This window comes from Spermophilus citellus (assembly GCF_964194105.1).
Source record: "Spermophilus citellus genome assembly, chromosome: 9".
Taxonomy (NCBI): Eukaryota; Metazoa; Chordata; class Mammalia; order Rodentia; family Sciuridae; genus Spermophilus; species Spermophilus citellus.
In genome coordinates this window covers 106,433,085-106,452,216 of record NC_138191.1, presented here as the reverse complement: position 1 = coordinate 106,452,216, position 19,132 = coordinate 106,433,085, and the positions used below count along the sequence as shown (strand labels likewise).

Here is a 19,132-nt window from a genome sequence, read left to right as displayed (position 1 = left end):
TGGTCACTGTTCCAAGGCAAGGCCTAGGCATGTAGTCTAGGACATCATGGAAGGCTTCCCTGAGGAGGTACCATTGGATTTATTTATTTATTTATTTATTTAGAGAGAGGTGAGAGAGAGAGAATTTTTTAATATTTATTTTTTAGTTCTCTGAGGACACAACATCTTTGTATGTGGTGCTGAGGATCGAACCCGGGCCGCACGCATGCCAGGCGAGCGCGCTACCGCTTGAGCCACATCCCCAGCCCCAGAATATGGTATATTTGAGGATCAGAAGAGAAAGTTTGTGGCTAGCTGGTGGGAGGTGAGCACTGGTAGGTGAGACTGCAGAAGTCAGCCGGTGACTATGCAGCCCTAGGATCATGTTGAAGAATTTGGACACAATTCTGTCAAGGTCGGGGACTTATCTGTGTTGCTTACAGACATGTAGAAAAATGCCTGGCACATAGTAGATACTCAGGGAGTATCAAGTGAATGAGAGACAGTGAAGTGAAAAGATGAGCACTTTTTACTACATGGGATGGTCCTACACCAGTGGTTCTGTAACCTGCTCTTCCCCCTTCATAAAAAAGCAAATTTTGAATGTCTGTGTCAATACATGCTCTGCTGTGATGAAATTCTTGATGTTTTCTTATCCTTTCTGTCCAGGAAGGTGCGGAGGCCCCTGTGCCCTGCCCTCAGTGCTGATTATCCAGCAAGAGTGACTGGTGTGAGCAAGCAAAGACCTGGTGAGTGTACCCTAAGATGGGTCCAGAAGCAGGGGTACAGAGGGGTCCTGTGGGCCAACTGAGCAGCTTGGAATTTGATGCAAGGCCATGGAAAGATGTTCAGAGAGACATAATGTGATCCATTGTGCATGTGTCTGAGAAATATGGAGACCTGGACCAGGAAGAAGGGATTTGTATGTTCTTTAGGTAGACAGGACATGATGAAGTACTGAATGTGGGGCATGAGGGAGGGGAGGTGTCAAGGAGCTTCTGGCTAGAGTAGATGATGGAGGTGGGTGGGGAATGATATATAGCTCATCACCTGCTGTAGGTGTGAAATAGACTTCTAGGTGTCGTCCTGGGACTTAACACTAGTATCTATCTGCTGCTTTGTTCACCGTGTTTCTGTAGAGAAGACTGTCTGTCACCTGGAGGTTGTATCCGAAGGAGCAGGGCACCCAGTGTAAGATCTGGGGCATGTCTCTCCTTATGTCTTTGAGGTCTACTTCTTTCATTCTGTGAGAAACAGAGAGGGGTGGGCTGGAGTTGTAGGGAATGAGGTTGGACAGTTAGTCTGGAGTCAGCATGATGGGCCTTGGATATCAGGCTAAAGACTAGACTTTTTCTGGAGGGTGGCATGGAGGCATTGAAAGTTCTTAAGCAGAGATGCAATATCCATACATTCATCTATCCATTTGACAACCCATTCATTCATGGAACAATGAGTGCCTGCCAGAAGATAAAGCATAAAACAAAGTACACATGATGGACATCATCAAATTTGCATTTATGTGAGCTAAAAGGTAGCATTGGTTTGTGTGTTGTTTGGGTTGGAAAGGAGTGACCAGAGGCCAGAGGCTTGAAGCCCACTGAAGAGGTGGGAGGTAATTGGGATAGAGCAGGGCAGATTCAGACTTATTGGCAAGTTGAATATGTAGGTTGAAGAAAAGGAGCATTTGGGAATGACTCACTGGCCTGGGTGACCAGGTAGATGAAAGTGTTGTCTGTGATATTGGGGGCCTTGGAGGAGGAAGGGGATTGAGGGAGGGTGAGTTCTGGTTGACTCTCCTGAACCCAGGGCTTGGTGGGCTAGTTCACCCTCCAACAGTTCTCTGAAGGCAGAGCCTATGCCTCTTGATCATGACCCTGCCCAACAAACAGTTCTAGATGGATGGCTGAACAAAAAGGGCATGGAAGAGATGGGTCTGGCCCAGGTAGGGGAAGAAATGAGCACTTCTTGGGTGTACTTGCTTGGTGAGATGGGCATGGTCAAATGGGGAGAGTAGAAATAGGGGTACTGTACCTGCCCATCCTTAAATGATGAGACCTGCCTAGAAAATCCAACCTGACTGAATGCCCAGTGTCACCAGAAGAAGTATTTGAAAGGGGAGCCATCTGTCCTTTAGAGAGGACACTTGCTGGTGGCATATCTGGGAAAAGAGGAGATGGGTGAGCTGGAGGGCTTGAATTTTAGAGGTCTTAGCTCTTTTGGTAGTAAGGAAAGCTGATTTGAGATCCTGGGGCCCAAGAATCAGCTAATACAAGAGTTAAGCCAGGTTAGGGCTGCCTTGGGTCTACAGCTTGGTGGGGGATATTCTTAGGGAACTGGGTTCTGAGGCAGGGGCCAGTCAGGCCCTAGGCTGAATCAGCAAAGGAGTTTGCCATCCATATCAGGATTTCTCAACCCTCAGCATTGTTGACATTTTGAACCAAATAATTCTTAGTTGTGGGGCTAGCCTGCCATTGTAGGATGTCTAGCAGCACACTGGTTTTTTCCTGATAGATGCAAGTAACATACCACATACCCCCACCCTGAGTGTTTTGTTTTTTTTTTTTTTTTTTTTTTTTTTTGCAGGGGATTGAACCCAAGGGCACTTAACCTCTGAGTCACATCCCCAGCCCTTTTTAAAAAAATATTTCATCTAGAGACAGGGGCTCACTGAGTTGTTGAGGGCCTTGCTGAGTTGCTGGGGCTGGCTTTGAACTCTTAATCCTCCTGCTTCAATCTCCCTAACTGTTAGGATTATAGGCGTGAGCCACGGTGCCCAGCCCACCCTTAGTCGTCGTCTTCTTTTTTTTATATATTTTTTTAGTTGTAGATGTACACAATATCTTTATTTTATTTTTTTTATTGGATGCTGAGGATTGAACCCAGTTCCTCACACGTGCAAGGCAAGTACTCTACCAAATAAGCCACAACCCCATCACCCCCCGACCCTTAGTCTTGACAATAAAAATATCTCCAGACATTGGCTAATGTCTTGTGGGGCCAGAGTCACCCTGGATTGGTCTAGACTTCTTGGTGTATTCACTATGTTTACAAACCTGGAAAACTGGGGGGATCAGTTGGGGGAGAATGTACAATGAGCTGAGTTCTGGAGGGTGAGTGAGTGGCTAGGGCAGAAGGGCGTCTTTTCCAATAAAGAACAGTAAGCACAGAGGCCTGGAGGCAGCAGAGTTGGTGAGCATTAATTCAGGGGGTCCCCAGAGGAAAGGAGCAGTAACTGTAGGAAGGTGCCTCTGTTGGACCCCTTTGCCACCTCAGAGATTCAGCTCCTCCTCCTAATCACTCCCTTCACTCCCCAGAGCAGCTGAGGGCTGCAGGAGACAAGCTGAGGGCCTCAAGAAGACAGGAGTCTTCAGTGAAGCTGGGGGAGCCCCAGTTCTAACAGGGCAGGGACTGTTCCTGGCTATACTCAAAGACTCTGGCCACCATTGACTATAGGAGTGAAGGCAGTCCTGGCCTCTGTCTGCTGTTCACCTCCTTCCGTGGGGCAGGGGTCGGGTCATGACTAAGGCAGAGATTTATTCCTGTCATAATCCAGTGGTTGGTTTGGTAAGAGTTGGAAACATGTTGGTTTTCCCTTCCCAAGTGTAACAGGCCTGTTTCCGCCTCCGTGGCCGCTGCTGCAGTGCCACGCGGTGAACTGTCCAGGACATGACAAAAGGGCTCGGTTAGCTGCCCGTCACTGGTTAGAAGATGAACGGCTCCCAGCTCTCCCTGCCCAATGAGTATGCCTCATTGCCCACGTGCTGGCCTCTCCCCTTGGCTGGCCACTGTGTGAGGCCCTGGATACCCCTTCTTTGCCCCAGCTTCCTGGAACCCAGGGTCCTGGCCTGGGAAGGAGGGGTGGGAGAGGACTTAGGAACAGGTGGTATTTGGAGACTAATTAATATTTGTGAATAATAACACGTGCCCAAGGGAAGCAAATCAATCTGTATGTGCATATTCATGAGGGGGCCTCAGGAATGATCCCAGCTGTTCTCCAGCCAGGAACCCCTCCATCCTGGCATCACATGGTCCCTCAGGCCCCCTCAGGGGCTGGCAGGGTGGGGTGTTAGGGTAGACCACATGGAAGTGACATGGCCTCTGTAACATGCATTTTCCGTGACGTTTGTCTGAGTCTGTGGCTTGGCATAGTATCTCCTTCCTCCTTTTCCCTCAGAGCCGCAATTCCCAGGTTCTTTGGTTTCATAAACCAGTACAGTTTCCAAAAGTACTTGAGGGCCAGACAACCAAATTGGTTAGCAATTTTTTATTTTGCTAAGTAAGGACATTACAAAAAAAAAAAAAAAAAAAACAATTGCTATCTGCTGTCCCCATCATTTCATATAAGAAAGGACATTTTAGCACCAAGGACAAAATTTGAGAATAAAGGACAGTTCTTCCTAAGAAAGGGCAGTTGGCAGCTTTACACTGATGTAGCAAAGAAAAAAGATATATTAAAACCATTCCGAATGTAGAAAAATTGCATCCAATTATATTCTGTAATATCACAGGGCATGTAATTGTTTTCCTGCCCAAGTATGTCAGTGTGGTAGAACTGATGGTCCACAGTGCAGTTCACAGATGAGCTTGAGTGCTCAAGGGTTTGGGCCTCGTTTTTATCTGAGTCGTTGAAAGCTGTGCTGGTGAAGTAGACACCCTGCTCTGAGCACATGAGGTTCTCGATGACCCAGCAAAGCTACCAGCAGTCCTGCCTACCCACTCTCCCACCTTCTCCCTGCAGGTAACCCTGAGACTGGTGTAGAGACAGAGCCAAGCCCAAGGCCAGGCCTGGGGGTGTAGGGCTGCTCTGCTCTGATGAAGGAGGTCCTAGAGCTGGGAGCAGCCTGAGTTGCTTCACACTGGGTTCAGGCTCTCGGTCGGAGTCTAGGGACAGAAGCAGTTTGCTCGTGCTGGGAGCTGCTGATGGGGAGGCCTTAGTTCTGACAACTCTGAGAATGTGTACATGTTTTGTGTGTCCCTTGGGTCTCCCCATCTCTCTGGGTGACCATGGACCCCTGGGAGAAGCTCTCTGGGGAGGAAACATCTTTGATTTCAATTTCCCCACCTTTGCCAATTCCACTTTGGGGATTTGAACAAAGTGTTCTGAGCACCCAGTTTAGATACACAGAGGGTCTCTGAGACCCCAAGTGAGGGCCACTTGTCTTTTCACATTGGGGATGGAGCTACCAGAGGCTCAGGTTCTCTAACACCCATGGCCTGACTCTCACCCAAGATTATACCACATCAGTGTCTGTTCTGTGAATAATACTCCATGATGGCTGCACTGGTGGAGCCTCATGCCCCTCTAATATAGGTGCTAGGGGATGACCCCCCACCATGGTGTCTTTAACAGGGAGTCACACCCCTGCAATGCCCTTATCTGGCAGTTACATCTTAACGTGTCTGTACTCTCTGCATGTACCCACATGATGTCTCTACCAGATGGCTACTTCCATGATGTCTGCATCTGAGAATACAGTGCTGTGAGTGCTCCACTAAGGCAGCTCCAGCTAGCTACAGGGGATTAAACTTTTCTGATCATTGTACTAGGGAGTTGCATCCCATGATAACTGATGTGTGTTAGTACCTTGTAGTGTGTGTCATGTTCAGCTTCATATTTGTACCAGGGAGATGCCCCAGTACTTGTGTTGGAAGTTATGTTATGTTCCTTTGGTGTCTCCTGGGGGGGTTCCATGCCTGGAATGCTTGTGCCTGGGAGTGAGCCTCTGACTTTTGCATTGTCACACCCCATGATGACTGTCCTAGACCCCTCTACACCTGCCCTTTGGTGTGATAACCTGTTAAGTTGTAAATCCATGATATCTGTACCATAGCCAGGGGTTGGCCTGTGCCCCATGTTGACCTGGCTGGGCAGTTTACCACCTGATGTCTTCTGGGAATTTGGATTCTATTTGGCTATACCGTGGCATCACAGTGCTGCGATGACCACACCCAGACAGGACCTTGGTGAGGTGTTACCTCCATCCCAACACAGTTCTGCAGGGCATCATAGTGGTCTCAGCCACCTGGGCTCTGTGATCTCTGAGCAGGACCCGCACTTGGTGAAAATGGGGCTGGACACTCATGATGCCCCCTTCAACTTTATTGCTTTTGCTGCTTAGTTCCTATCTCAGAGTTTTGGTGAGATTCTGGGTCAGGGCTCATCTCTCCCCTTCCTTCCCCTTTGTGTTATCCCCTGCTTTCACAGTCTCACCGGCTTTGTTAAGTACCTGCCTTCTGACCTTTTGACTGTCCCAGTTGAGAGAAGGGCTCAAGTTCTAGGAAGAGTTCAAGTTCTTTGAGCCCTGTCCTTCCTGTTCACTTGTCACCTTGCCAGTTTTATTACCATTGTAAGTCACAGGCATGGGTCTGATCATGACCCCCCCACCAGAGTCCATGGGTGCCACTATGAGTTCCCAAGATGTGTTCACTGCCACTCACTCCCCCATTATACCCTGTTGGATTTTCAGAGCATTAATGAGGGACTGACCACATACCAGCCCCTGCCCAGGGCGAGGTGTGAGCAGAACCAGGGGCACTGCTGCACATTTCCAGACAGGGGATGTGGGAGAGAGACCCTTGGGACCTCTCAACCAGGGCTGAGGAATGAAAGCAGGGTGTCTTCCAAGATGGTATGACCACAAGGAAGCCTTTACACAGGTTCCTACAGAGTGGGGAGGGCACCCAGGCAAGGAGCTGGTGAGCAAAGCCCTGGGGGCAGTCAGCGTCCCAACACAGTCCCTCAGCCTCCCCACTCTCATCTGCTTTGAGCTTCTGGGGCAAAAGAAGAGGAGGCATGGGGGTTAGATTATAGGGTCTCACACACCCATTCCTGGCCACTAAAGCTGCCCTGTGATTTCTCTTTAGGGTGGGAAGGTGCCATGGGAATTAGGTAGGATGAGGGTGGCCAGGCGGGGCAGCTGCAGCTTGTGAAGAGCAGTCCTGGCGAGCCCTGGCAGGTTGTGGCTTTGGCTAAGAGCCTCTGGTACCTGGAGCCATCTGCTGCTAACAAATCTGTGTTCTGGAGCCTGTGCTCAGCATGTGGGTGTCCGGCCTCTTGCCTCTGCCTCCCTCCCTGCTGGGGAGAGGATAGACAACAGGATATCCCCAAGCCTATGGGTCTGCCTAGCTCTTCACCACTCTCTCTTGTACTGCCTTGTCTTTGTCCAGTCTGTGTGCCTACCAGTATGTCTTTCTGATCTCATTTCCCTGTCCCCTTATTGGGTTGAGTTGGAAGTTCAAAATCCCTGTACATCCTCCAGTCTCAGCATCTCCTCTTCCTCCTACTTGGGTTTAGAAAATGCCCTAATAGCCTTCTGCACTCCCTCTACAGCATGACTGGTGGGTTATCCTTGTCAGCACTAGGGTTTCAGGAAGGAGCCTGGGTGATCATTGCCCAGTCTGAGGTGGGTCTGTAAACTAGGCTTTGGTGGGCAGTGAGGATGAGTAGGGACCAGGAGGCAGCATGGGTAGACAGTAGGGACATTGATGAATACCAGCTAAGTGGCTTTGCTTTTCTCTTCATATAGGTGGATTCTCCTGGATTGCAGCTGGCTGTGGAGCTAGAGCCCTGGATGGCCCTTGAGCCAACCCCAGGGAGGACGATGGTGCCCCTTGTACCCGCGCTGGTGATGCTTGGTTTGGTGGCAGGTGCCCATGGCGACAGTAAGTCTGACCCCTCAAGGTTCATATCTCCAGGTTGAAAGGTGACATACCTCCTAGCAGGTCTCTGGAATGAGACAGGACCAGCTTCTAGGAGAACAGATGGCCAGATACCTCTCTAGACCCTCTGTCCTAGAGAGAGACCCCTGCTTGGAGAACCTCTAAGATGTACCTGGCTCCTGCTGCTTCCTGGAAGCACCCTGTAGAGTGCCCATGTATCCCTTAGGCACCATGGGGTGGGGCGTGTCTAAGCGTGATTCTGTTTTATGGGGCCAGGGTGAGACATGTCCTGGATTCATGTGGTCTTTGTGTGATGTGCCCAGGCATGCGCTGTGTCCACCACAGCAGATATGTGTAGAAGGTGCGGCGTGAGCCATGTCTGGGATCAGTGTAGAAGGTGGGGACAGCCAGGGAGTGTGAATGGATGTGTGAATGGGATGCCAAGTGTCTCTTCAGGTCCCAGGGAGGACTTAGAAGCCAGAGCCACCCAAAGCTTTTCCCCTGGGCTAGGCCCTCAGGATCCAAATGTGGAAGTGCTGAGCTCCTCCTCCCCTTTGTACTAGGGACCTTCCAGGCAAAGGGCATCTCTTTCCCCCAAGCCCCTCAGTCCTGGAAACTGGGGGAGGATTTGCTACTTGGCCAGCAGGAAGCTGAGCTCCACCATCCTTCTGTGTGTGTGTGTGTGTGTGTGTGTGTGTGTGTGTGTGTGTGTGTCTGGGGGGGGGGAGGGTTGGGGGGGAATTTGTCCCCTATTACCCAGGTCCAGCTCTGAACTTTGGTCCCTTTCTTGCTGCTGCCCTTCCCCCTGCCTGGCACTATAGACTGGCCGCAGCCCGCCCCGTCACCATGGTTACCACTGCTTGGTTACTGGTGGGAGGCGGAGCACAGGGCAAGCTTATCCAATCTGCAGGCTGGGGGGAGGGGCGAGGTCGGAGCCAAGGTCCCTGGGGAAAGAGGCCGCTCCCAGCCTGTCCTGAGCCCAGAGGCAGTCCAGGGCCAAATCATGGGTCAGCGGGCCATAGGGTTCTCCCACCAGCTCCAAGTCTTTGGTCACAGATCTTGCCCCTTGTCTCACCAGGGCTCTTTCTCCTAATGGCTCATTAATTATTCAGTAACTGATCCTGGAGGGGGGTGACACTGGAGCACCCCGCCCTTTGTCCTCAGAGGCAGGGCCCTAGGTGGAAGCTAGAAGGGAAAGAGGAAGGGGCAGGCATTCTTCCTGAGAGGTGAGGGTAAGGGGTAACAGGAGTTCTGAGTTGCTGGCCAGGAAAGGGCTGGGCAAGGAGAGAAGGGTTAAGGTCTAGACCGGAAGAAGTCAAGTGGGAAATCAGCTGGCAGTGGAGGCATCTACAGGCTTGGCTGGGACGGGTGGGAAAGAGCTGGAGCCTGCAGGGGCAGGTTGGGGTAGAAGACCTCATCAGGTATGACTCTACTGTTGGCAGGGAAGTGAAGGCTTGTCCAGGTGTGGTCAGCAGCCCTTGGACATTGATGGACTGTGCTTGTTCTCCGACCCCACCCCAGACTCTCACCATCAGAGAGGGCAGGGGTCAAGGGGTGGATACCCAGGTGGACTTTAAGAAACAAATGGGTCTTGAGAACAACTGCCTCCCCGCTCTTGCCTCAGACTCAACACGCTCCAGCCTGCACCCCTCACTCCTACTCCCCACCTGCTTCCCATCTTCACTCTCCCTGTGAATGGCATTACCACCCACCCGGTCACCAAGTCGGAAACCTGGGCCTCCTCCCAGCTTCCTCCCTCTCTCATATCCCACATGTAATCCATCACCAAGTTCTTTCTACCTTCTGAATATCTTTGGAATGCATCCACTTCTCTCTCTCCACCGCCTTCATCCAAGCCACCCTCGGCTCTTGCTTGGGCTTCAGCAGGCAACAGCCTCCTGATGATTTTTCTACCTCTGGTCTCTTTCCTAGTAATCATTCTCCATTCCAAAATCAGTTATGTTGTAAAAGGAGACATGCATCAATTATTCCTCAGTTTAAACTCCTTCGTTCCCCTCCCCAATTGTCTAGGGTCTTAAACTTTTTAAAATAGGCCTCTACCAGCCTCATCCATATCCCTACCATGCTGACTTCTCTCTGTTCCTTACATGGTCTCTGTGTCCAGGCCTGCTTCCTTCCTTCTGCTTCCTCTGCTTGGATCACTTTCTCCCTGACCTTTATCTGACCAGTTACAACTCAGCCTGGAGCCATCACTTCTTTCAGGAACCTGGGTGGAGTGCTGCTTCTCTGTACTCTCCTCTTAGCATGCAGTAATGGCGATCTGCTTCAGATCTGTCTATCCCACCAGACTGTGAGTCCTGGGAGTTCAGGCCATTGTCCAGCTCTGGTCCTTGCATCTAGAGAGTGGATACGAGAAGGACTAGAGCAGTTCTGAACCCCCAATAGGAATTGGTAGAGGGGCAAATGGAACAGTTTTTCACAGACTTCCAGGAATCTCTTTTCTGGTTCCTTAGCGACCAGAACCCAGAGACCAGGGTATTGAATGTAGGAATCAGCTGAGGAAACTGAAATCCTGCTTTGCCAAGTGGGGAGGGGGTGGTTCAGGTGACAAGATCTGAGTTCTCTTCCTAGGCAGAGTGCCTTGGGGCAGAAGCCTGGGCTGGGGACTGTGATAACCCAGCCTGGGAGTCAGGGTCTGGCCTACTGGCCTGCCTTAAACTGCACACACCCTTGGATCTCTCCCCTCACAGTGGCCAGGCTCAGGCTGAGGTTGAAAGATTTCAACTAGGGGCAAGTAGCCAGACACAGACAGGGCTGCTGCAGAAGGTAGAGCGGGTGCCCCAGAGAATTGACGACCAGAGCAGTGAAGCGCAGAGCGGACAAATGTGTTTCTATAGGCCTCTTAACGAGACAAATGAATGGGGGCCCTGGCCTCGGAGAGGAGAGGAGGGAAGTGGGGTGGAGAAGCAGCTGCCAAGAGTTAGCCTCGAAGCCCGGCATCAATGCTGAGTCAGCTCCAATGGGGATATGGGCATGGGAGGCAGGATCCCCGCTCAGGGCAGCTTCCCCAGCCCAGGACTTGGTGGCTTCTAGGGAGAGGAAGCCTTTGGGGCCAGAAGTAGTCCTGACTGAGAGCAGAAGCCCTTATGTGTGTGCCAGGGGCCAGGATGGGAAGAATCCACAGTCTTGCCCTTGGACAAGACCCACAGTGTCGGGGCACAGGCTTGTGAGCAAACTGTTTCACCACAGGCGCAGGTGGGAGCAGTGCTGTTACAGATGATGACTTAAGTATCTTGGGAGAGGTGATGGGAGGCTTCCTGGAAAGGGGTTAGTGGGCATTTGCTCAGAGCAGGTATTGCATAATGAAGTGAAAAGAGGGGTGTGTGGAACAGGTGAGCCCCTGGGCTTCTCTGAGGAGCTCATGGCAGCCAGAGTGAGAACTGCAGACAGCAAAGGACAGAGGCAGGGTCCCAGGACCAGGTGTGAGTAGGGCCCTAGAATCACTGGAGCTCAGAACAGGATGCCTCATGGCTGGAGGGGCGTGTGATTTGCAGAAACAGGTGGGCAAGCAGCTAAGGGTGTGTCTGTTTTGTGATTTCCCCTCCCCCAGAGCCTGCAAAGCTGGAAATGGCAGGGTGCTACACACAGTTCTGCAGTGCCTTCCCCTTTGTGCTTATGGGTGGCCTGTCTAGACTCTGCCCTCTGCAACTTCCAGCAAAATGCTTTCTCTCTCTGGGCCTGTTTTCCTATTGCACAATAGGGATAATCACTCCTACCTGGAAGGGTTAACTGAGGTCACTTAGCATCTAGTAGGTGCTCCCCCTGTTGAAGGTCATGACCTGGGGCTCAAGGAGTGGCTCCTAGAACCCGGAGTGGGCTTCCCCCAGAGGGCATCAGGAGCAGTCAGAGGAGCTCATTATGAGTCCTCAGCCCATTAAGTAGTTCAGGGCCTTGGAAATCACCTCTCCAGGAACTCTCCCTGCCCTTGCTGTCCTTCGCTGCTGCTGTGTCTGCCCTCTCCTTCCACATGCTGTGTATTTGTGCTCCCCAGGGAAGGCACAAAATAGCAGTCAGACTCCCAGTGGAGGAGCCTTGGAGATGGCCCAGTTTGGCTATCCCTGGAACTGGACTACTGTGGCTTCCCTGGGGGCTGTGCCTTCCCCATCCGGGGCCAATTTCTTTCTTAGGTCACTTTCTTCCACCTTGCACCTAAGAATGTCCCAGGGCATATCTCTGAGAGCTGCTACTCAAAGAGCTGTGCTGCTCATGACCCTGTGTGGTAGAGGGGAACCACACTCTGATTGGGTGTCAGACTGGGTGGCAGTGGGTAACTGGCAGAAAATCTCTCCTGGTGTGTTCATACAACACCCTGTTGACCCAGTCTCAAAACTTTCAGACCATCACTGAACACCGGGGCAGAGCCTGCCTGGGGAGCTGACCAGTTACTGCAGTGAGATCCATGGTAGGATGGGAAATCTCACTGTGGGACTCCCAGAGCCTCTGGGAGGGAGAATAGGATGGGACTCCACTAAGGGGCAAGGCACACCAAAGGCAAGGAGGTGCCTGTGGGCTTGGCAGGTCAGGGCAAGCCTGGTTGGTGGGTGGTAAGACAGGAGAGTTCTAGCTGTGTTCTCAGCATAGTGCACGGCCTGCCATAGGTGCTCGAGATACTGTTGAGGACAAAAAGGCTGAGGCTGCAGAGGGTCACGTGAACAAGCGTGGGGAAGGGTGTGAGGAGACAGTGTTGTAGCTGAGAGCTGTGGGCTGACTGTGCTCCCCAAAGGTCCTCTAGGGAACAAAAAGGGCAAGGTCTTAATGGGGCTCTGGGACCGGAGGGTTCTGTGGGTGGGGAGGGGGATTGGCAGGGAGAGTCCTAGACAAAGGGAGGGACCTGCCTGCTAGCCCCAGGGCGGTACTGGGCTGGGGCTGCCCTGCCAGTCTGGCCCTGGCGCCCGCTGGCTCCCCTCCAGCCTCCGGGGAGGGGAGTAGTTCTGCCTCTTGCATGGCCGCAGGCCTTGGGCACAGTCCAGCCTCCACACAGCTCGAAGGCCTTTCCCTCCTGGCTGCTAGTGACCCTACCTGGCTCACCTCTTCAGTGCCTCAGCTCTTTGTTTGGTGAGGAGGCTCCGCCCCCACAGTCCTAGTCGGCACTGGCCCTTCTGGTTTAGCAGGTTCCAGACTTGGTTTCGTTGGAGACACGTTGAGGCAGGAGCTGGGATGGGAGTTCCTCTCCCTTGCCAGAGAGAGCAGGTGTGTGTGAGGGGCCACAGTGTCTCCTCTCCTCTCGAGTTATTCCTTCCTGCCCCATTCTGCACTCCTGTGTGCCAGGAACTGGGTCAGACAGACACTGGGATAGGGTAGGAAACAGGACAGGCATGGGATCTGCCCAGCCCAGGCTATGTTCCAGGGGAAGCAGCTATTAAACACCAAAAATATCAAAAAAGTAACAGCCCCATACATAAGCAGTAGTAAACCATGAGCAGAAGTCAGGACCTCACACACGTGCACAAACCGGGCAGTGCTGTGGGGGACAGTGGAGCCTAGAACCAGGGGCTGAGATAATTGGGCACAGCTAGGGCTGTTCTTTGGCTGCTGAACAGAGATTAGAGGAGCTGGGTGCCAAGGAGGGTTGCCAGCTTGAAGCCAATGGGGTCTCTGGTCAAAGGAAGATGACAGCTGCACCAAGGCAGTGGCAGTGCAGGTGGAGAGCTGTGGGGAGGGGTCAACAAACAGTCCAGTGGAGCCTAAGGGGATCCTAGCCCAGAGAGGACCCATCTGGGAGGAGCAGCGAACAGTGACTGTGTGACCTTGGGCAAGTAACTTGACTTCTCTGAGCCTGTGAACTGGTAATAATGATAAAAGATTTTTAAAAGAAATAAAAGTACCTGGTGCAAAGTAAGTGCTTAGTGAAAGACTGGTACTCCCCCAGGGTCCAAGCCTGAGTTCATGAGCACTGAGCAGGTGGTCTTGAAAGGTCATTTCTCATGGCATTAGCCCTTCCTAGAGGTATTCATTGGCCTGATTAATAGGAAATGGATCTGCCGTCAGGATTAACGGGGCATTGCAACATCTTAATGAGCCAGGTTTCTCTGGGCTTGTGATGCTGGGCAGTGGGATTCATAGGGATAGGGGCTATAGGTTGGCCGTGGTGTGTGTGCCTGGGTGACATGGGTGTGGTAGTATGGTGTCTGATCCCCTTCCTTTCTCCCCCTTCCCTGCCTCCTGTGGAGGAGGACCTCAGGGAGCTGCCCAGGCTGTTGGAAGGCATTACACAAGCCAGCGGGGGTGGGGTGGGGAGGGGCAGGTTTACAGGAAGCATTCACCTGGGAAGACATCCAGAGACACTTAGGAGCTGGAATGTCTGGGCCTTTGGGGCTGCTGGTATGTGAGGGCCAGGATGGGGGAGTCACAGTTCCTGGCCCAGGCCTGGGGTGGATAGAGGTGCCATCATCAAGATGGAGAGCAAGCAGGGTGGGACAGTGTTGGGGAAGGCTGGGGCTCATCCTGAGGACAGCTCTCTGACATGCCTTGTCCCTGAGCTTGGAGATATGAGGGTGGAGATGGAAGCAGGAACCCAGATGCCGGGGTTCAGATCGCACTCTGCCGCCTACCAGCTGTGTCACGTTGGACAAATCCTTTAACCTGTCTGTGCCTCGATTTTCTTTTCTATAAACAGTAATTATAGCACCCACCTCACAGGTTTCAAAGGGTTAATAAGCGTTCAGCTCTCTGAACAGTGCCTGGCACATATTAAGCACTACATAAAAGTTAGGTGTCATTACTCTTTTCTCTTTTTTGCCCTCTTACCCCCCACAACTGCCACCTGCAGTGTTTAAACCATGCCACCCATGATCACTTGCTATCTCCATCTCTTCCAGGCAAACCCATCTTTGTTAAGGTCCCTGAGGACCAGACTGGGCTATCGGGAGGGGTGGCCTCCTTCGTGTGCCAAGCCGCAGGGGAACCCAAGCCTCGCATCACTTGGATGAAGAAGGGGAAGAAAGTTAGCTCCCAGCGCTTCGAGGTGCGTCCTCTGGGGTGAGGTGCAGGCAGGACTCAGTGTCTGTCTACACCTTTCAGTTTGGTCCTACACCTACTCTTCTTAGTCTCCCTCCCTATGGGTCTTCTGGAGATGTGAGCAAGATCAACCCTGAGCAGGCCTCCATGTCCCCAGCAGGCTGTGACCACTTGTCTGTTCTCTGACAGGTAATTGAGTTTGATGATGGGGCAGGGTCAGTGCTGCGGATCCAGCCATTACGGGTGCAGCGGGATGAGGCCATCTATGAATGCACTGCCACCAACAGTGTGGGCGAGATCAACACCAGTGCCAAGCTCTCAGTACTTGAAGGTGTGTGCTGGGAGGGATGTGGCATGGTGGGTGGGTGGGCTGGGGTGTGAGGAAAGCCAGCCCTCCCTGGCCCTGCCATGCGTCCATGGGCATTTGGCAGAAAGGAGGGCTGGCCACCTTGGGTGGGTGAACAGGCCTGGATCATTGGCTGAAGCTGGAGCCAACTGTGTGCGTGGTACATTGTATCCTCCTGCTGAACCACATCAGTGGAGTGGGGTTCTGATTGAGGTGTGGAATTGTAGTTGTGGGTTTTGTGGCTATGGCCACAGATGCGATTTTCATTTGGAGCCTGGCTGTAGGTGTCAGGTATGTTCCTATTACCCCTGTGAGCAAGGTCCCAGGCTGGGGACTGGGGCTCTGTATGTGCATTTCAGTGTCTTCTCTTACTTGGTGGCTCCTCCATTCATTCACAAACTCCCCAGACTGCCTTGAAGTCCAGAAGCCCGCCCTACTGAGGGCTTCCTTTGAGATGCTCAGTGTCCAATGAGTTCTGTAGGGACAGCCCAGAGGGCTGACTGGAGTGAGGAAGAGGGACTCTGAGCCGAATCTCAGAGCGAAATTGGGGGAGAAGTTGGCAGCAAGGCCTATGCCAAGGCCCAGTGGTGAAAGAGAATAGAGCTCTCAGAGAACTCTGAGAGGTTGAGGTTCAGATTGGGTTTTTGGGGAGGTTTTTTAGGGGGGACAGGGATCGGAAGCTGGAGAGCACAGGAAGATGGGGGAAAGCCACGAGTCGAGATTGGCGGGAAGATCACACTGGGTCAGGCTAAGAAATGAACACTTTCTTGGGAACATAGGAAGCCACACTGGGGTAGGCAGTGACATGATTAGACCTTAACCACGTGATTTTATCAGTCTGAATATGTCTATGTATATTTGCAAAATACAGCATTGTTTTCTTTTTTAAATGCAATACTTGATTACTTTTAAAAAATTGAAAACTATAGAATAGTACACAGGAAGAAATAAAAGTCACTCATTATCCTACCTCTACAATTATTGGTTATTTCCTTGAGGCTCATTTTCTGTATGTGCATATATGTTTTGTGTGTATAAATAGAAAAGGAATCATATGCTGCCCAATGATTTGTAAGTTTGTAGACTTCTTTGTTCCTTTTTCATTCATTCTTTCTTTTCTCTTCTTTCTTTTTTTCTTTTTGTTATGGGTTTGAACCCAGGTGTCACACATGCTAAGCAAGTGCTCTGACACTAAACTAAATCCCCAGCCCTGCTTAAAAAAAAAATTATAAATACTTTCCTTGTCATTGAGTATTCTTCTGTGTCATTATTTTTAATGACTGTGGTAAGCTGTCACATAGAAGTACCCTAATTTATTTAGCTGTTCTTTTATTGTTAACACATATGTTGTTCCCACCTCTTTTCTTTTATAAATAAGGTGTCATAGATGGGGGCAGGGATAAAGGTGTTCACTCTCCTGATGATTCCAGGTAAGGTCAAGGGACACATGCATTTTTAAGCTTTTAATATTTCTAGAAGATTTTATCAGTTTATACTCCTGCCATGCAGGGCATAAGAGGGCCTCTTTTTTTTTTTTTTTTTTTTTTTCACATCTTCACCAGCATTGGGAATTACCATTAAAAAAAAAATCTTTGCCAAGTTAATAGGCAAAAAATAGCATCTCAATTTAATTTGCATTTCTTTGATTACAAGAGCAGTTAAACATCTTTTCACATTGGCCATTTTTACACTGTGGCTTTATGTATTCACACGTGCATCCATTCAGCAAGTTTTGTATATGTGTGTCTTGTGTGAATCAGTGGGTTCTACAGCCCTTCGATAGGCCCTCCAGCTTAGAGGGACCATACAAGACAATGGACCATCTACTCACTGAGTGACCTTGGACCAGTGACTGTGGCCCTGAGCCTCATTTGCTCCACCTGTAAGCAAGGCTCTAATATCCACTGTCCGGGCAGGTTTGAAGGATTAATAGAATTTGGTTAAATACTTCCCAGGACTCCAGTGTGAAATGGTAACTGCTATTGGGCTGGAAGTCGCAAGTTCTGAGGCCTAGGCACATAGGCTGATGGCACTTGGTTTCTGTGCTTCCTGGCATCATCTGGATGGTGCTGTCCCTAACATTCCTTCCATCCAGAAGTCTTATGGGGCAGGGGCTCAGAGGACGGGCCCTAGGCCAAGACCACTGATTGCCTAGCCACTCCTGACCTCAGTTTCCCAACTTGTGACCTGGGGTAAGTATTTCAGTACTGCCTCCTCTCTCCCTCCTATTGGAATCTGTCCCATCAGGGAACCATCTGCCCTTCCTTGGCATTTGGGTGGTAGCTAAAAGGCCAGAACTCTTTCCTGGAGGTTGTGTTCTCAGTCTTTCAGGTTGGAGAGCAGCAGGTCCTCCTTGTTGGTATTGAAAGAGAACCGTCCCCCTGGAGCCCCTAGGCTCCAGGTTTTCTACCTCAGGAGCTCTCCCTACCTCCACCACTGCCCTGGCAGCTTTATCTTTTATTAAAGGATTCAAGAGGATGAGGGTATCTTGTCAGGACCTGGAGGAGGAGAACTCAAGCTTGCAGTGGGTCTGCTTTGGGAATGGCCTTCCTGGACCACTGGTTTCTCTCTCAGGGGTTGGGGTATGTTTCTTTATTCTTATGTGGTGCTGGGAATGGAATCTAGGTTCTTGTACATGCCAATAAGCACACATTTTACCACTGAGCCTACATCCCCAGCCCAGCCCAGGGTTATATTGTACCTCTGGAACTTGGGAAGTGTCTGAGGAGGCTAGAAGAGTGGGACAACAGGTCCCTACCCTTGGAGCGGGTGGAGCTATGCGACTGAGTAAGCCCCTTCCCACTCCTGAAACATAGCACCCGGAAGGACAAATGCTGACCTACAGTGTTGGTCTGTGTAACCTTGACCAGCTTTGGCTTCCTAGAAGGGATTGCCAGGAGGTGGGGCCAGAGTGAAGCAGCCCAGACTGACTATCCCCACCCGCCCCTCCTCCTAGGAAAGCCAGGAAAATTGGGGTGCATGCAGGGACTGGATGAAAGGATGACTAGAGTTCTTTTTTTTTAAAGAGAGAGTGAGAGAGGGGAGAGGGAGGGAGAGAGAGAGAATTTTTTTTTTTTTTAAAGAGAGAGTGAGAGAGGGGAGAGAGAGAGAGAGAGAATTTTTAATATCTATTTTTTAGTTCTCGGCGGACACAAACATCTTTGTTGGTATGTGGTGCTGAGGATCGAACCCGGACCGCACGTATGCGAGGCGAGCGCGCTACCGCTTGAGCCACATCCCCAGCCCCTTGACTAGAGTTCTTGGGGTGGGCTTAGCGGGAGAGTCAGGGCCATTCTTGGGAGGCTACCACAAGGTCTAAGGAGGGGTGGGAGAAGCTGAAGCTGGGGCTGAAGAATAAGGGTTGAGTCCCTGAGCCATGTCATACACTCTGCACATAGCCTGTAAACACAGAGGGTATGTGCATCTGCTCACCGTGAGTCGGGTGCCTAGGGAAAGTGGTTCTGGGCTGCCTGGGACCACATACCATTCAGTGCCCTCTGCCCTTGCCTCAATTCACACCTTACTCCAGTTCCCCTCACACAGCTCCCTGCTCTGGAGTCATTCCCACTGGGGGCACCGGCACACCACTCCTGGCCGCCTCACCCTGCTTCCAGAGCAGGACTGCCGTTCCTGGTGTGGCTCAGCAAGTCCCAGGCAGCTGTCTGGGTGGCCAGCCCTCTGCTTCACCACCCCACTGGGACTGGGGTACCGGGTGGGGGGGCCCAGCTCAAGCTGGCTCAGGGTGAGCCTGTCCCTGGGCTGTGACGAGTGCAGGGGCCCAGTCGCCCAGCGTTTCCTGTCTGAGTGGTAATTGAAGCCATTAGCGCGCCAGCCTCTCCCTCGCCGGGTAATGGCAGGAAAAGCTCTTCTCGCTCCGCACTCTTGAGGCGGCGGCTGGAATCACTCCCCCTCCAACCCCGCCCGCTGCTGCCACTGAGACAGGGAATCTGACATTTTCCCTCATGAGGGAGGGGGAGTTGTGGGGGAAGGGAAGCAGGCCTTGATTCTGGCCCTTCCCACCTCCAGGAGGTGGGGGACAGTGAGGGTCTTGAGTTTAGTCTGGAGATCATGTATTCATCCGGACAGTGGGGTCCAGGCCAGACAGAACTGTGGTCAGGAAAGCCTTAAGAGGCGGCCAGGGTGTGGGCCCAGTCCTGGTGCCTAGGTAGG

General features: G+C 51.6%; 1 protein-coding gene across 3 annotated transcripts in view; it reads left to right on the top strand.

The window, feature by feature from the left end:
- Window positions 1–19,132, top strand: part of PTPRF (protein tyrosine phosphatase receptor type F) — an 82,321-nt gene that overhangs the window by 6,246 nt on the left and 56,943 nt on the right. For 2 of the 3 annotated variants that reach the window (XM_081306601.1, XM_081306599.1), the window contains exons 2-5: window positions 649–728; window positions 7,506–7,641; window positions 14,478–14,623; window positions 14,806–14,947. In XM_081306601.1, the coding sequence (XP_081162727.1) occupies window positions 7,551–7,641; window positions 14,478–14,623; window positions 14,806–14,947 (379 nt within the window). In that variant the 5' untranslated portion in view covers window positions 649–728; window positions 7,506–7,550. The remainder of the gene's footprint in view (window positions 1–648; window positions 729–7,505; window positions 7,642–14,477; window positions 14,624–14,805; window positions 14,948–19,132) is intronic. The other variant, XM_081306600.1, reaches the window with a different exon arrangement.